At 49.1% G+C, this 16,854-nt stretch overlaps 1 protein-coding gene across 1 annotated transcript in view; it reads right to left on the bottom strand.

The window, feature by feature from the left end:
• TDRD5 (tudor domain containing 5) overlaps nucleotides 1-16,854 on the bottom strand; it is a gene marked incomplete at both ends in the record, with an annotated part of 586,386 nt that overhangs the window by 154,513 nt on the left and 415,019 nt on the right. The window contains 2 exons of the mRNA XM_082265311.1: nucleotides 8,813-9,022; nucleotides 9,107-9,173. Of these exons, the coding sequence (XP_082121437.1) occupies nucleotides 8,813-9,022; nucleotides 9,107-9,173 (277 nt within the window). The remainder of the gene's footprint in view (nucleotides 1-8,812; nucleotides 9,023-9,106; nucleotides 9,174-16,854) is intronic.

The raw sequence follows: 16,854 nt of genomic DNA, 5'->3' as shown, positions 1-16,854 counted from the left end.
ATTTTCCAAGCTTGAAATGTTCATGCCCCATAAAGCCAAAACACACAATTCTGTCCAGTACATCAGGTCTGCAATCTTCATGAGCTGTGTCACTTCTTTTCCCTCTTGTTTGCCACTGCCATGACCATGTCCAACTTCACCTGGACTGCATGATCCCAAAGGTAGACAGACCAATGTTGAAAATCCAACCAAACCGCCCAAAAGTTCCAGAAGGTTGATCAGCAGTGTCCGTTCTTCTGACAACCATGTTTCCTAAAACGCAACATTCTCCAGGACACCTCCACAGCCTGGATCTCCTTGAGATCTCCTTGAAAGAGGACAGCAGTCAAGGCTTTTTGTTTTTAGAAGTCTGGTCCGCAGACCAGCATTTGATCCAAAAGACACGCCGAAGGACCACTGCCGAAACAGAGAGCCGAGCCACTAGGGGAGGCGTATCCAAGGAGGCATCATAGATAAACTGCAGTCCCTGGACCAGCTGGTCCACCAACTCAGCAAAGGCAGGGGGGAGCTGTTCTCCCTCCAGTTCACGGCGTAGGAGCTTAGCCCACTCAGTCAGAGTTTGTGGCACCAGGGCAATTGTGAATACCAGCCTTCATGCCAAACCAGTCAGAATGTACATATTGCAGACCACAGCCTCCGCCTTCCTGTCAGCCGGATCCTTAAAGGCCGGGGACTCTTCAATCGGAATCATGGTTGCTTGTTCAATCTGGAAACTGGAGGATCCACCATCAGTGGAGCAGTCCACTTCTTAATACGGAACTCCTCATAGGGGTATCGCCTAGCAAATCGGTTAGGGAACATAAGGAGATGCTTTGGTTGTTCCCACTCTTTAGCGAAAATTCTATGAAAATAGGCAGGGAAAGGAAACACCTTTGCCGCTCTGTATGGCTTGTGAGTGCAAAAGGGAACCTGCGCCTCCTTCCCAGATGCAGCTGTGTCCTCCATCTTAAGGTCTGATGCACAGATACAATCAGTGCTTCCACCAGCGCCTTTACGTGCACGGTTGCAGATGTGGAGGAACTGTCCTCACTATCTGAGGTTTCCGGGCACGTGATCGCAGACCCAACAGGGTGGCCGAAACAGGTTCAAGATCAGATGAGAGAGATGAGGCTGGGGAAGGCAGGGGGGCGCTTTTCACTAGCCCGTCGCTCGAAAGCCACCTTCAACCAGGGTACTAAGGACTCCAGGACCGCCAACAGTGCATCAATGGATGGTTAGGACATGGAGGGCCCCGCAACCTCAGAAAGGGGTTTAGGTTGGGTGCTCAAAAGACCCCATGAGTCACAAGGGGGAACCCAAAAAAAGTGTAAAACACTGCAAAGGGACAACCCCCACCGCGCTGGCAGCACCACCCAGTCAACAGGCACAAAGCACCAAGCGATCCTCAGCAGAGAGGGAGAGGACCCTACCAGACTCACCACCCAGCAGAAACAAGCACCTGCAGCCATCAGGACAATCTGCACTCCACGTATGGCAATCTGGAAGATAAAAGATCCGGGAGTCAGCACCAGGAGATGAGGAAATCGCCACCCACAGGGATCCACTGTCAAGGCCGCCCCTATTTTCAATGGCAAACCACCACAAAATGGCCGCAGGACTACACAAACATAGCCACCGAGCATTCAGCACACAGGCTACAAGAAAATGCCGGCCCTGTGCGGCACCAGGAGGGATCCCTGGCAGAAGCCCCCACAAGGTATAACCTCCCCCCCCCGACACAGCTGATCGTCCGGTCAACGACAGTACCCCCCCCATATCGCCAGCATAGCAGCCACCCCAAATTTCTCCAGGGGGAGAAGGGGGACAGCTACTACCAATACCAGGAACTAGGTGGGCACTGCTCCAGACAGAACCTCCTCTCCATGGAAATGTGGGGGCTGACGGCCAGGAGGAATACTGCGACTTGGGCCAAGACCTGGTCGTATGAGACCTGTGAGGTGTTTAATTTGCAGGCCAGCCCCCGTCCAGTGGGGCAATGCCGTGGCCGACCTAGCGCAGGGGCTGGGGTCTGCGCGCACTCTTTGGCCAGACTGGGGTGACCACTGGATCTAGATTAGCCAGCCCGTCGCCTAGTCTGGTAGTTGATTGTAGATCTCACAGGAAAAAAAACAGGAGAAAAATTTCTATCTAAAAAGAAAAAATTGCCAGGACCAGAGATCCCAGCTAGGAATTAGATAATTACTCTTGACTAGGCAGAAAAAAAAACTAAGTACCTATAGTAGAGAGAGGGAGTATACCCCCCCCCCCCCGTCCTACTCCTGTAGGGGGCAATATAAACCAATTATTAAGAAGATCAGAAGCTGTGTCCGTCAATGAACCAAAGAGAAAATCAGATTTAAAAAAAAAAAATAAAAAAAATCATTGATCATCTAACCTGCTAGCAAAACATCACATGCCCGCACCGGCTTTTCATCAGTGAAGTTGTTGTATCTTCCTGAATGTTTAGTCATGTAGTGGGGAATCAAATTGTAATCCTTAAAACACATTGATCTGTTATCCACCAAATAAGCACAAGGCTTTATCTTTGACTTCAGTAAATACTTTGAAATCCATAAATTGACTGGCTTCCAGACTAAGCTGGACCGAAAGTGGTGGTCAGTGGTATATGTCATACATGGCAGCTTGCATATTTTGTAGGAAGGAAGATCTGGATGTTCTGCTGCTGCCTTCTGCAAGGGAGCTGACATAATTGGGAAACTGACCAGCTCCTGTATGTAGGTCTCCTAGGAAACAGTCTCCCACCAGAAAAAAAGCCTACCTGCTCTGCCAATAGGCTCCTCCATCTCTATCCTTCCAGCTCTGATTACATTCCAGTGTCCACACAGACAGCTGTTAGCAAGCCTCTCTGAGCCTGTCAGCTTCCAATCACTCAAAAGAGACATGCTGGCCTGGGAGGCATCACAGAACAAACAGGGAGAGCCAAAGGACAGGATGTGGCCCACATGCTGCTATTTGCCCAGGTCTGACCTACGGACACTTGGAAAAAAACTGAGGCTAAGCTATGATGGGAGGGGCTATGCCTCGGTGGAGAAGGCTACCTCTTTTCTCTGCCAGTGTCCATTCACCTGAAGGCAGCAGTATAACCCAACAGGTCCTTAACACGAAGATGCCCTGTGATGTACAAATTTCATTAGCAGGTTTCTACTATAATCAATTTACTCTTTCTATGGCGGGAAGACTAAAAATTTTTTAAACCCCAGTTCCAACTGAATGTTGGGCTGACACTTCAGAATCTCATCCAAACTCTAAGAAGCACAATGTGATATAGCATCAATGGAGGTGGTATCTCAAATGATCACTCCAATACACAGTACAGTATAGGTTGGATCTCTGCCTGCCACCATTCTATTTAACAGGTACAAGTCATGTAACCATGTTAATGAAATCAAGGGTGTGGAAAAAAATGGATTTTTGTAAAATCTTACCGTAAAATCCTTTTCTCTTAGCTCATTGACAGACGTAGTCCTCGGTGATTCAACACCCTCGGGTTATGCTGCCCTCTACAGGAGTAGGACTAGACAGGAAAGAAAATGTTCTGGCCACACCCTAGGGGCAGTCCCAGAGGGTATATCCTCTCACTTCCTGCTCTAGCAAATCAGTTATGTCACAAAGCAGTTTTTAGAGAATTTAACCCAACCCAACTCAAAAACAGAGGGGCGGGTACTACGTCTGTCAATGAGCTAAGAGAAAAGGATTTTACGGTAAGATTTTACAAAAATCCATTTTTCTCTATCGCTCATTGACAGACGTAGTCCTCGGTGATTCAACACCCTCGGGACGTCCCAAAGCAGTACCACAAATGAGGGGTGGGAAAATGGAAATCAAATTCAATCTAGAAGGCCCAACCGGTGCCAACTAGAAGTTTACAATGCTCATCCTCAATGATGAGACTCAACAGAAATTTTTCAACAGAAAAAAACCCCCGAGGTAGACCACCGGTCTCCTCAAATTGCGGCCTGCAAAACCTTGCAGCCAAATGAGGCATCCGCCGATGCCATCACATCAATCTTATAAAATTTTGTAAAGGTATGTACCGACGACCAGGTGGCCGCCTTACATACCTGGACCACTGACGCCTGATGGCGATAGGCCCAGGAAGTACTGAGCGCTCGAGTGAAGTGCGCCCTAACAGGGAACGGAGGATTCCGACCCTTAATAGAATAAGCCTGTACCACCGTCTGACTGATCCATGTAGATATGGTCGCGGCAGACACAGGCAACCCCCTTCAAGGGCTATCCGTGATCACAAAAAGTGAGTCCGTCTTACGAAAACAAGTTCGTAGTAGTCAAGTGTATCCTTCTGAACCCCATCCAAGGAGTGTAATGCAAACTCCCAAGGATGGCTAGTCTTAGGACACGGGGAAGGTAACACAATACTTTTATTCAGATGAAAAACTCTGAAAACCACTTAAGGAAGGAAGGATGGATTCGGAAGAAGAACCACCTTATCCCTATGAACCACCAGATATGGGGAACGACAAGATAATGCGGCCAGTTCTGACACCCTGCGTGCAGAAGTAAAGGCCACCAAGAAGGCCACCTTCTGGGATAATGTAAGCAAGGGAATCTCCCTAATATCTTCAAAGAGGAGTTTCTGAAGAACCGACCACACTAAATTAAGATCCCAGGCGGTAAGGGTGCGCGCACTGGCGGAGCCAGATGTCGCACCCCCTGGATGAAATTCCGCACCAAGGAATGATTAGCCAAAGGTTTCTTGAAAGAAGATTGCTAACGACGAAAACCTGACCCTTGATCGTGCTCAAGGATAGTTTCTGCTCAACCCCTTGTTGCAGACAGACCAAAATTCGGGTCACCGAATAGGTATGTGGGGGAAATCCAATAGATTCACACCATGCAATATAAGACTTCCATGTGCTGGAAGTCGCTTTCCTTGCTTTAACTGGAGGTAGGAATAACTGAAGCTGACACTCCCTTGTCCTTCAGTACCTGGGTCTCAATGGCAAGGCCATTAAGCCAGCGACTGTAAAGCAAGATGGAAGATCGGTCCCTGAGACTGCAAATCCTCCCTGAGAGGAAGTCTCCAAGGAGCGTCCGCGACTAGCCTCACCAAGTCGGCGTACCAGGCTCGACGAGGTCAGTCCGGAATTTCCAGAATAACTGGAATTCCCTCCACCTCTATCCTGCGAAGAAGTTCCCGCAGCAACTTGAGAGGATGGAAGGCATGCCGTAGCTGATACTGCCCCCACGGGGCGATCAGCGTTTCTGCTGCGTCCGCTAGAGGATCGCGGCGCGAGCTACAAGCCTCCGCACCTTCCTGTTAAGCCAAGGTGCCAACAGATCCACATCCGGGATGTCCCAATGAAGGGACAGCTAGTGAAAAACCTCTGGATGAAGAGGCCATATGCGATTGGATCCGAATCGGGCTGGTCTAGAGCTGCTCGATCCAGTAAATCAGACAAAATCTGATCGCTCTCAGTTCCAATACCCTTATTGGTAATCTGGATACTATCGGAAGAAATGACTTCCCCTGGTTGAGCATCGGAGACTTCCTGGTCCGCTCGCTCAACCGGATCCGATTGTCCAAGGAATCGGAATTCTGATTCCATTAAAAAAGAATCTCCTTCAGGAGAATTCGGGTATGAGACTGGGTATACGGTACTGCCTCTAAGAAGGCCACCATCAGTCCCAGCCAATTGACGGACAGCAACATCCGAATCGTTGACTGAACCTTCTGGAGTTTCTCCGCAAGGAGAAACTCTCTTGCCCAGGATGTATCCAACCTTAGGCCCAGATAGTTCAGTCTCCTGGTGGGAACCAGGGATGATCTTTGGGAAAGCGAAAAAACGCTGATGTCCTGCGATGATGGGGATATAAAGATAGGCCTCCTAAATGTCTATGGACGCCAGGAAATCCCCCTGATGCAGGGAGGCCACCACTGTACGGATGGACTCTATTTCTTCCCAAGTCCAGATTTGGACGCACCTTGCCCTCTTTCCTGGGCATTGTGAATAGGTTCGAATAGAACCCCTGAAACTGTTCAATGTTAGAAGGGAAGAATCGCACCGGTGGAAGTGATCGAAACTCGATCCTGTGTCCTCCAGAAACCGGTGAAGACATCCCCCCCACCCCAGAGATGGGTAGGGGCGCATCAGGCTGTATCTTCAGGCTTGGCTGAGCCGGACTTTTTGTTTAGCCGACCAGCGCCCTTTGAAACCCCTCTAAAGGGGCTTTGGAGGGTTTCGCCTTATCGCCCGCCCTCGCGGAACGAACAACTCTTTATGAGCAGAAAAGGAAGGTCCTCGTTGTTACGAGGTCCTTTTATCCTAACAGTCTGTGGCAAGACAGCAGGTGGTACCGTCTATCCTATAAAGAGGAATTCCTCAAATGGATAGCACCTAGCCATGCGTTTGGAAATAACAGGGGTTCGTTTCAAAACGACCCCATTTGGGTAAAGGAAAATCCTTCGCCCTTTTGCTAGGCTAACAAGTACCAAAAAGGAATCTCAGTCTCAGCTACCTCTGCCGGTGTAACCTCAAGACTAAAGGTTTCCCGGACGGACACAACTAGTGCATCCACCACTCTTGTGCTATGGCGGAGGCAGAAACGTGCTCCTCACTGCTGAGGAGATATTACCTGAGACAACAGCCCCTGAAGTATCTGATAAACAATAGGGGTAGGCGGGGGTCGCTTCTTGACCCCCGTCCCTGACAGGCCACCTCCACCCGGGATACCAAAGACTCCAAAACTGCCGATAATGCATTAAAAACAAGTGGGGTACTGGAGGGTCCTGCGGCCACCTTGAGGGGATCAGGTGGGGATACCTATGCGGCAGGGTCAATGATTATACAAGACACTTGCCAGCGACAAAAAATGACAAAGTAAAAAACTTTTTTTTTTTTTTTGTGTCCCCCAGTCGCAACAGCGCCCCTCAGTGTTACCTGCCTTTTTGGACCCGAGAGAGAGAGAGACCCCAAGGCTCATCCCTGATGCACAGAAGTTTTCATCAGCTTGCTCAGTGCTTGTCTTGTTACAGACAGGAAGTCTTTGGCCCTATTTCCTGGGTAAAGGAGGCGGCTCCGCCCCTTAACACGCCTGCCGGCGCCTCCCCCTGGCTCCATGAGGTGTTTGAGTCACCTCAAACATGGCCACCCCCATGCTGGAGACACGAGGCTACACCAAAATGGCGGCCTCGTGCGATCTACCAGACAATGGCGGCGGCCTGCACAGAATAGCGGCATGTCTGCAGAAGGATCTCGGCCTCACAACCCTTCACCCTCATGGTGGTCAGCGGTACCGGACCCTGGCGGGCCATATGTGGTCCGTGGCCGTCGGGAGGCATCTGCTTAGCTGGAGGAATGATCTGGAATGCAGTATACATATATAGACATCGCCCTGTGGCTTCTGACAGGTAGGATACCTTATACTATCACAGTAAAGTTCTAGTACTGCCACTGACTACAATCATTTTCACATTTTTACAATTAGATTGTCAGCTCCCAAACCAAGCCTCCTGGCTTCTTGTACACAAAAATCACACTCAATTAGGGGGATCTGTGACATGTTATAGGATAGAGGGGAACCCATCCTTACCATTACAGAGAGGGGCCCGCGTTCACCACAAGACCCATCAGGGGGAAAGGGGGAACATACTACTCACCATACCGGAACCAGGCGGGCGCCAACTCCTGACAGTACCCCTCTCCACCAAGGTAGGAGGGCTGTCGACCAATACGGACGCCGTGACTCATGGTCTTTGGCGTTTCAGCGAGACGTTTAACTCGCAGGGTCAGCCCCCGTCCAGTGGGACTATGTCGCGGCCGACCCAGCGCGGAGCTATGGCCTGCACGCGCTCGTAGGCTGAACTGGGGTGACCACTGGATCTCAACATCCAGCCCGTCGCCCAGTTCAGCTTTCTTGCTTGAAGATCTCACAGGAACACTGGAGAAAAAAAAGCTGTCTAAAAAATCTTTTCTAAGAAAAAAATCCTGCCAGGACCGAAGATCCCAGCAAGGTATCTAGGTCCTTACTCCTAACTAGACAGAAAAAAACTGATTTGCTAGAGCAGGAAGTGAGAGGATATACCCTCTGGGACTGCCCCTAGGGTGTGGCCAGAACGTTTTCTTTCCTGTCTAGTCCTACTCCTGTAGAGGGCAGCATAACCCGAGGGTGTTGAATCACCGAGGACTACGTCTGTCAATGAGCGATAGAGAAAAACATATTTTTCACTATATCAGTGAGGGAGTTGAGTTTGGAAAGAAACCGTTTTCGCCAACATGCACTTTTATTCAGCCTGGTTCTGTAAATGTCACAGCAGCCCATATCTGAGAGAGCGTTTGCAAAAACCACAGGTAAGCAATGTATGACATTTATACACAAAAACTAAGGCTGGCAATACAGGATTCATTTTTTTTTTTTCTTCAACCAGCGGGTTGAAGGAAAAAAAATAGACCGATCCCCCATCCACAAATTCAGGGTGAATGGGGGAATCACTCCCGCTGTGCTATTGTATTCTGCCCATGAGCAGCTTATAGGCCGTCAGAATATAATGATCAGGTTGATTGTACACTTGTGTACCACCAGCTAGCACATACATGGATCAAAATTCGGCTGATTCCTGCTGAACCGTCTGAAATTCTATCCATGTATGGCTGGCTTAACATATCTATTATAACTGCAGAACACACCTTGTCAACTATACAAATTCCTGCTGATGTGACTGGCTGTTATGGTCAGTATCTCCATTTCATTTTACAGAAAATTCTTCTAAATCAGCTTTATGGTACTTCCTTTACTAAAATTGTTCCAATGATGGGTGTGAAGATGAGCACAAGTTTTTTTCTTTTCTGCTTACTTTACTTGCCTCATAGTATCCAGGGTCTTGGACAATGCTGGCAAGGCCACGATTTAACAGTAACTGGTGCAGATAAACATCTTCGTCAGTTGAGGTATCACAAAGATACAAATGGAGCCGGCCTAATACGTACTGTAGAACCACTCCAACTAAAGGACCAGATGCGCAGTATTGCTGAAAAATATGCATCACTTCAGTTGACCAACGATCCTGAGAACAAAGTTTAAGAACTGTTAAGATAAAGATTATATGGTTCAATTTTATTTTTTATTTTTTTAGCATCTGTGCCATTACCTCTACTGGTTTCAGGAAAGCTAATGAAGAAGGCACTGCCTGGGCAGGTAGTTTCATATAGCAAGCCCTGGATGCAGGAAAACAATATAAACATGTTCATTTAGCGGAGTACATTTATTGAAATCATTACATTAAAGTACAAGTTTACTAGTAATCTAAACCTCCCCCAGCCCTCACCCACCTACCCAGGGTGCTTACTTGTGATAGCATTGCATACATCCCTGATGGTAAAAATACAGTGCTGGGCCACCCACACCTGTATACTACCATCTTATACTTGAACAGGATGTTTCTGCTGTAGTACTGGTAGGTCTTCTTCAAAAGTTACGAGGTTTGCTTGCAAATGCTAGAAGTCCGTCCAACAAGATGGGAGAACTGGAGCTGCTAATGTAGGAGGAGGATTTTGATTTTGTCTGAATTTCAGAGACTTGGTTTGACAGCTCTCATGATTGGCTGGTGACTATTCAGGGGTATTCCCTATACCAGGGAGATAGAGAAGGTAAAAAAGGGGGAGGGGTATGCCTGTATATCAAGAACAACATGCAGGTAAATATGAGGGACAATATCACAAATGGAGCGAAGGAGGAGGAAGAATCCCTATGGGTAGATCTTCAAAGGGAAAGTACTAGGGGGAAAGGAATAGTGGATGTATGCTATAGGCCCCCTAACCTGGAATGGCAGCAAGGATGGGAAATGTCATTATAATGGGGTATTTTAATTATCAAGATATAGACCGGGCAGAAGGAACACCGCATTCATTTAAGGCTCGCCATTTCCTAAATGTTTTGCAGGACAATTTCATGGGTCAGATGGGGAACGCACCGACCAGAAACAATGCGTTACTAGACCTACTGATTACTAACCATACAGACCTAATCACGGATGTAAAAATATGGGGCAACTTTGGAAACCGTGACCACAGGTCAATTCGTTTCAGTAAAAATCTTAGAAATAGGAAACACAAGGGTAATACAAAGGACACTGATTTTCAAAAGAGCCAACTTCCCTAAACTGCACTCTTTGCTAGACAATAAAAAAATGGGATAGAACCCTAGAAACGGGATGGCCAGTGCGTCCAAAGGGGAATACGTTTAACCACTTCCGGACTGCCCACTGTATATATACACGTCGGTACTTTGACGGTAAATACTGGGGTTATGGCAGCAGATAGCTGGCATAACCCTGGTATTTTTTTAAACAGCAGGTGGTCCGCTTTAACATAAAAGATGGTCCCAGGATCACCTTAATGGGCGGGAGGTTCCCCACTCCCGCCACTTCCCAGAGCCGTTTGCAGGGGGGGCAAACTATCCAGTCTTCTCTCCTTTTAGGCAGGAAGTCGAGTGAGGGCAAGATGGCCCCCACTCGACTCTATGGCCTTGGAGGACCAGAGCGACGTTAAAACATTGGTTCCTCCCAACGGCCTTAACCACTTAAGCCCCAGCCCTATTTCGGACACTTTTTGTTCACAAGTTAAAATCAGTATTTTTTCCTAGAAAACTACTTAGAACCCCCAAACATTATATATATTTTTTTTAGCAAAGACTCTGGAGAATAAAATGTCAGTCATTGCAATATTTTTTGTCACGCGGTATTTGCGCAACGGTCTTTAAAACGCCATTTTTTTGGAAAAATTTTGAAAAATCACATTTCACTGTATTTAAAAAATTACTAAACAGTAAAGTTAGCCCATTTTCTTGTATATTGTGAAAGATGATGTCACGCCGAGTAAATAGATACCCAACATGTTACGGTTTAAAATTGCGCCCCGCCCCCGTGGGATGGCGACAAACTACGGTCAATAGAGATCTCAGAGTTAGAGTGTAGCTCTTTTTTTTTTTAATTATTGCTCACGCTCTGGCGATCACGGCGATACCTCACATGTGTAGTTTGAACAGCGATTTCATTTGCGGCTCGACTTCCGTATACGTTTTTTTTTGTGCGCGAGCTAACGGTGACAGCTAAATTTCTTTTTTTTCCCCATTTATTTTATTTATTTTTTTAACTTTATTACAGTTTTAAAAAAAAAAAAAAAATCTGATCACTTTTATTGCTGTCACAAGCAATGTAAACATCCCTTGTGACAGCAATATGCAGTGACAGGTACACTTTATGGAGGGATCGAGGGTCTAAAAGACCCTAGACCCCTCCACTACACTTCCCTGTATGCAAAATGCCGAAAACTGCGTTTTTGCATACAGCTGTTTTTCAAATTTGCCGCCTCTTGCAGCACAGTAACCCGGAAGTGACGTCATGGACGCCGCCTCCGGGTTACGTCATCGGAGACCCGATCGAAGCTGTTCCCGGCATTGACCGGGACTCCATCCAGCCGGCAAACGCAGACGTGCCGGCTGGATGCTCGGGGCTCCCGGTGGGACGGGAGCCCTGGTAAAAGCCACGGAAGGCGGCGGGAGGGGGACGTCCCCTCCCGCCCCCCCCCCCGGGTAACGATCGAGAGGCTCCCGAGCCGCATCGGTCGGTACCGACGGAAAGCCAACCGTCGGCTCTAAACCACGGTACCGGGATGATGACCACAGATCTCACATTAAAGAGGTTCTGCCCTGCTTATTTCTATTACAAGGGATGTTTACATTCCTTGAAATAGTAATAAAAGTGATCCCAAATTTTTTTTTTTAAAGGGACAGTGTAAAAATAAAAGAAAATAAATAGGGAAAAATAAAATTTAAAGAACCCCGTCCCGGTTAGCTTGGGCGCAGAAGCGAACACATATGCAAGTCGCGCCCACATATGTAAACTGTGTTCAAACCACACATATGAGGTATCGCCGGGATCGTTTGAGTGAGAGCAAAAATTCATGCCCTAGACCTCCTCTGTAACTCTAAACTGGTAACCTGTAGAACTTTTTAAAGTGTCGCCTATGGAGAATTTTGAGTACCACAGTTTCGGTATCTCTTTACTCGCCGTAGGATTATCTTTCACAATATAGAAAACAATTGGGCTAATTTAACTGATTTATTATTTTTCAATTAGAAAAACCTGGATTTTTGTAAGAACTTACTGTAAAATCCTTTTTTCTGAAGTTCATCAACAGACACAGCTCCATCTTCATTACTAGTAGGGTTATGCTCCTCCCATCATGAATAGGCACAAGGCAGGAGGCAAAAAGCCTGTCTGCGCCACCAGAATATTTATAAAGATAGTCTTTAACATGTGACCTGCCACCACGTTTAAATGGCGGGACAATGATTCAATCTGTCTATCCACAGGATCCAGAAAAGTTGGCGGGTATCAGAGTCGTCTTATTCAACCTGACCATCGGAGAATCTACTTTTGGTGGAACAGTCCACCTATTGGACATCGCCTCAGCAAAGGGGTAACGGCATGCAAAACGCTTAAGCACCAACAACATGTGCTTAATATGCTGCCATTGTTCATCTACAATGGATTGAAACAATTCTGGGCAAGGAAACACTTTTCCTGACTTAGGGGCTTTGTGTACACCTGACGCTGTAGGTTCATCAGCCAATTTTAGAGTTTCCCGCACGGAAACCATCAGAGTTTCCACTAATGTGCGTTCCCGCACTGCGGTTGAGGACGACAGGTCCTCTTCATTGTCAGAATGTGAAGACACTGACCCCCAAGGTGGTCTGTGTCCGCGGCGACCATATATTTTTTTTTTTCAATTTGTTTATTAAATTTTCCAAGATATAAAACACACATACATAAATTAAATTCAACCATTTATATTTTCACCCTATTGTTCTCCCCCCTTTTTTCCCTCCTCCCCCCACCCCATCCCATCCTCCTCTCTCCCTTCCCTCCATTTAGTATAATCCCTTGTTTTCTTAAAGTCATTCCACTCTTCCCAGATGATTTTCCATTCTTCCCTTTCATCTTCTCCCCCCGTTTTTCACCCTATTAATCCAATCTCCCACCATCAGGGGCCTCCTCCCTCTGCCAGAACAGGGGGATGAGGCCCTTTGCAGCATTTATCAAGTGCGGGATTAGAGTTGTTTTATATTGTTTTACGGAGTTCTTTTTACCATGAAAAAGACAGAACCACGGTTCATCCGAAACTTCAACATTTGTAATCTTCCTAATCTGAACCAACACTTTGTTCCAATAACGGAATTTTTGTAAAATATTACCGTAAAATTCCTTTCTCTGAGTCCTTCGACAGTCGCCGCCCCTTCCCAAGGCTTCACCAATGGGTATTGACCTTTGCTCCGCAGGAGTAGCTAGGCAACAAGATTTGTTAATAACAAAAGCTTTTAGCATAGAAACACCCCTAGGGGCTGTCCCCTTAGTCAATACCTCCCTGCACCAGCATTCCCAACTCAGTTTGGTAGCATAGCAGTAAGAGTACACAAAAACCCCAAAAGAGGGGCGGCGACTGTCGGAGGACTCAGAGAAAGGAATTTTACGGTAAGATTTTACAAAAATTCAGTTTTCTCTTACGTCCTCCGACAGTCGCCGCCCCTTCCCAAGTCTTCACCAATGGGACGTCCAAAAGCAGTGTAGACCTGAGGGGTGGGAGACGCAGCCGCAGAAAAGCAACGCAGTACCCACATCAGAGAAAGGAACCTTACACACAGTAAGAGAACAAACTGGGCAACAGGAAAATCGTGCTCAACAGAAGCAACAACCCAGGAAAAAACAAGTAACCCAGGGGCAAAACACCCCAACAGCCAAAGACCTAAAAACAGGGGTCCCTAGGGCACTGCCGCACTGAGAACTTTACGGCCAAAGGAGGCATCGGCCGATGCCTGAACATCCACTTTATAGAACTTTGAGAAGGTGTGAACGGACGACCAAGTCGCCGCCTTACACACCTGGGCCACAGAAGCCTGATGCCTGTAAGCCCAAGACGTACTCAAAGACCTGGTAGAGTGCGCTTTCACAGGGAAGGGAGGGACCTTCCCCTTCAAGGCATAGGCCTGCACAATGGTTTGTCTAATCCATTTGGCGATAGTCGCAGCCGACGCCGCCATGCCCTTCCGAGGTCCCTCAGGAAGGACAAAGAGGGAATCCGCCTTGCGAAAAGGCTTAGTGGACGACAGGTAAACCCTGACCGCCCGGACAACATCCAATGAATGTAGGGCAACCTCCTTAGGATGCTTTGGCTTCGCGCAGAGCGAAGGCAAGACAATTTCCTCATTAAGGTGAAAATCCGAGATCACTTTCGGCAGAAAGGACGGGATAGGTCGCAGGACCACCTTATCCTTGTGGATCACCAAGTAGGGAGAGCTGCAGGACAAAGCCGCCAGCTCCGACACCCTGCGAGCCGAAGTGATCGCCACCAAAAAGGCCACCTTTTTGGACAACAGAGGCAACGAGATCTCCCTGATCTTTTCAAAGGGAGCATGTTGCAACGCGGACAGAACCAGGTTCAAGTCCCACGGAGGCAAAGGCTCCCTCCGCGGAGGGGCCAAATGGCGCACCCCTTGAACAAAGGTGCGAATCAACGAGTTTGACGCCACAGGGCGCTGAAAAAGGACGGCCAGTGCAGAAATCTGGCCTTTAATCGTGGCTAACGCCAAATGCTGGTCCACTCCAGTTTGGAGGAAAGCCAACACTCTGGACACGAGTACGAGCGAGGGGAAAACCCCCTGGACTCACACCAGGCAAAGTACGCTTTCCAAGTACGGTAGTAAATCTTTCCCGACGAGGCTTTTCTAGCCTTGATCAAAGTGGGAATGACCTCAGGGGAGAGACCTCTGTCCTTCAGGACCTGGCTTTCAACAGCCAGGCCGTTAAAGCCAGCGACTGTAAAGCAGGATGGAATATCGGCCCTTGAGACAGAAGGTCTTCTCGAAGCGGCAGACGCCACGGAGCGTCGACTGCCAGATTTACGAGGTCTGCGTACCAAGACCGGCGAGGCCAGTCCGGTGCCACCAGAATCACCGTGTGCGGTTCCGAGGCTAACCTGCGAAGGAGCCTGGACAGCAGCTGAATCGGTGGAAAGGCTTACATCAGACGATACTGATGCCAGGGCGCCACTAACGCGTCTGAGGCGTCTGCCTGAGGATCGCGCGTCCTTGCCACGAACCTTTCCACCTTGTTGTTTAGACGAGACGCGAACAGGTCCACATCTGGGGAACCCCACTTCGCGCACAACATCTGGAAGACATCCGGGTGAAGGGACCATTCTCCCTGGTCCAGGGTCTGGCGGCTCAGATAATCCGCCTGCCAGTTCTCCACCCCCGGAATGTGAACTGCCGTTATCGCCGGGACGTGCGTCTCGGCCCAAGACAGAATGTCGGCTACGTCCCGAGCCGCTCGGGCACTCCTGGTGCCCCCTTGGTGGTTGGTGTAGGCCACCGCGGTGGCATTGTCCGTCTGAACCCGAACCGGACGACCCTGAAGCCGTTCCGACCATTGCAGAAGGCAAAGCTTTATCGCTCGCAATTCCAGAATGTTGATCGGAAGGGAGGACTCCTCCTCCGACCATGTCCCCTGGGCGGACAGATTGCCCAGGACACCACCCCAGCCCGTCAGGCTGGCATCCGTGGTGACCCCCGTCCACAGCAAAGGACGAAAAGACTTGCCACCCGACACTGCCGGGGACTGGAGCCACCACAGAAGACTCTGTCTGGTGCGGTGGCTAAATGAGATCCGCAGATCCAAGGACTGCGGATGCCCGTCCCACTTCGCCAGAATCTCCGCCTGGAGACCCCGCGTGCGGAACTGGGCAAAGGGGATCGCCTCGAAGGCTGAGACCATCAACCCCAGACATCTCATGCATGTCCGGAGGGACGAGCTGTGGTTGGCCCTGAGGGCCCCGACCTCGTCCTGAAGCGTCCGGAGTTTGTCCTCCGGAAGGAAAACTTTCGCCTGTACAGAGTCCAGAATCATCCCCAGATAGGGAAGGCGAACCGAAGGACACAAGAGTCAACTTCGGAAAGTTTATGGTCCAACCAAACTCTTGCAGAGTCTGCACCGTGGTGGACAGGTCGGCCATCAGGCTCTGGCTGGCAGTTGACCGTATGAGGAGATCGTCCAGATACCCCAAGACCGCAATACCCTGTGCCCGCAACAGGGCCAGGACCGGCGCCAGCACCTTGGTAAAAACCCACGGAGCCGAAGCGAGACCGAAAGGTAACGCCACAAATTAGTAGTGTTCCTCCGCAATGGCGAATCGAAGGTACCGTTGATGACCCTCGAAGATGGGGATGTGTAGGTACGCATCCTTCAGATCGATGGAGGCCATGAACTCCCCCGGACTCAGGGCAGCCACCACCGAGCGCAGGGATTCCATGCGGAACTTGCGCACCCGCACAAAGCGGTTCAGAGCTTTCAAATCCAGAATCGGACGCACCTTGCCCTCCTTTCTGGGCACAGTGAACAGATTGGAGTAAAACCGCCGAAACCTGTACCGATGAGGCACCGGGACCACCACTCCTTGGGTCCGCAGGTCCCGCACCGCCAGGTGCAGATCCTGCAAACGCTCCGGAGACAGCTGAAGATTTGAGGGAAAAAATTTGCCCGCCGGCCGAGAGAGAAGTTCGATCTTGTAACCAGATCGAACGATTTCCTGAACCCATCTGTCCTGAATGCGGATCAGCCAAGGTTGGAGGAAACCGCGCAGACGTCCCCCCACCCCAGAAAGGGGTGAGGGCGTCCCTTCAGGCCGAACTAGCGTGGGTAGTGGAACCGGACTGACCGGATTTTTGCTTACGCGCCCACGGCTTCTTCTGGGAGCCTTGGCCCTTGAAGGGCTTGCCCTTGGATTGTGACCGAAAGGTACGAAAGGACCCCTGGGAGGGCCTAAACGAGGGGTTCCGTTTGCC

The sequence above is a fragment of the Pelophylax lessonae genome (genome assembly GCF_965119305.1).
Source record: "Pelophylax lessonae genome assembly, chromosome: 8".
NCBI classification, from domain to species: domain Eukaryota; kingdom Metazoa; phylum Chordata; class Amphibia; order Anura; family Ranidae; genus Pelophylax; species Pelophylax lessonae.
Note: the sequence above shows the minus strand (reverse complement) of the source record. Positions and strands in the feature narration are given on the sequence as shown.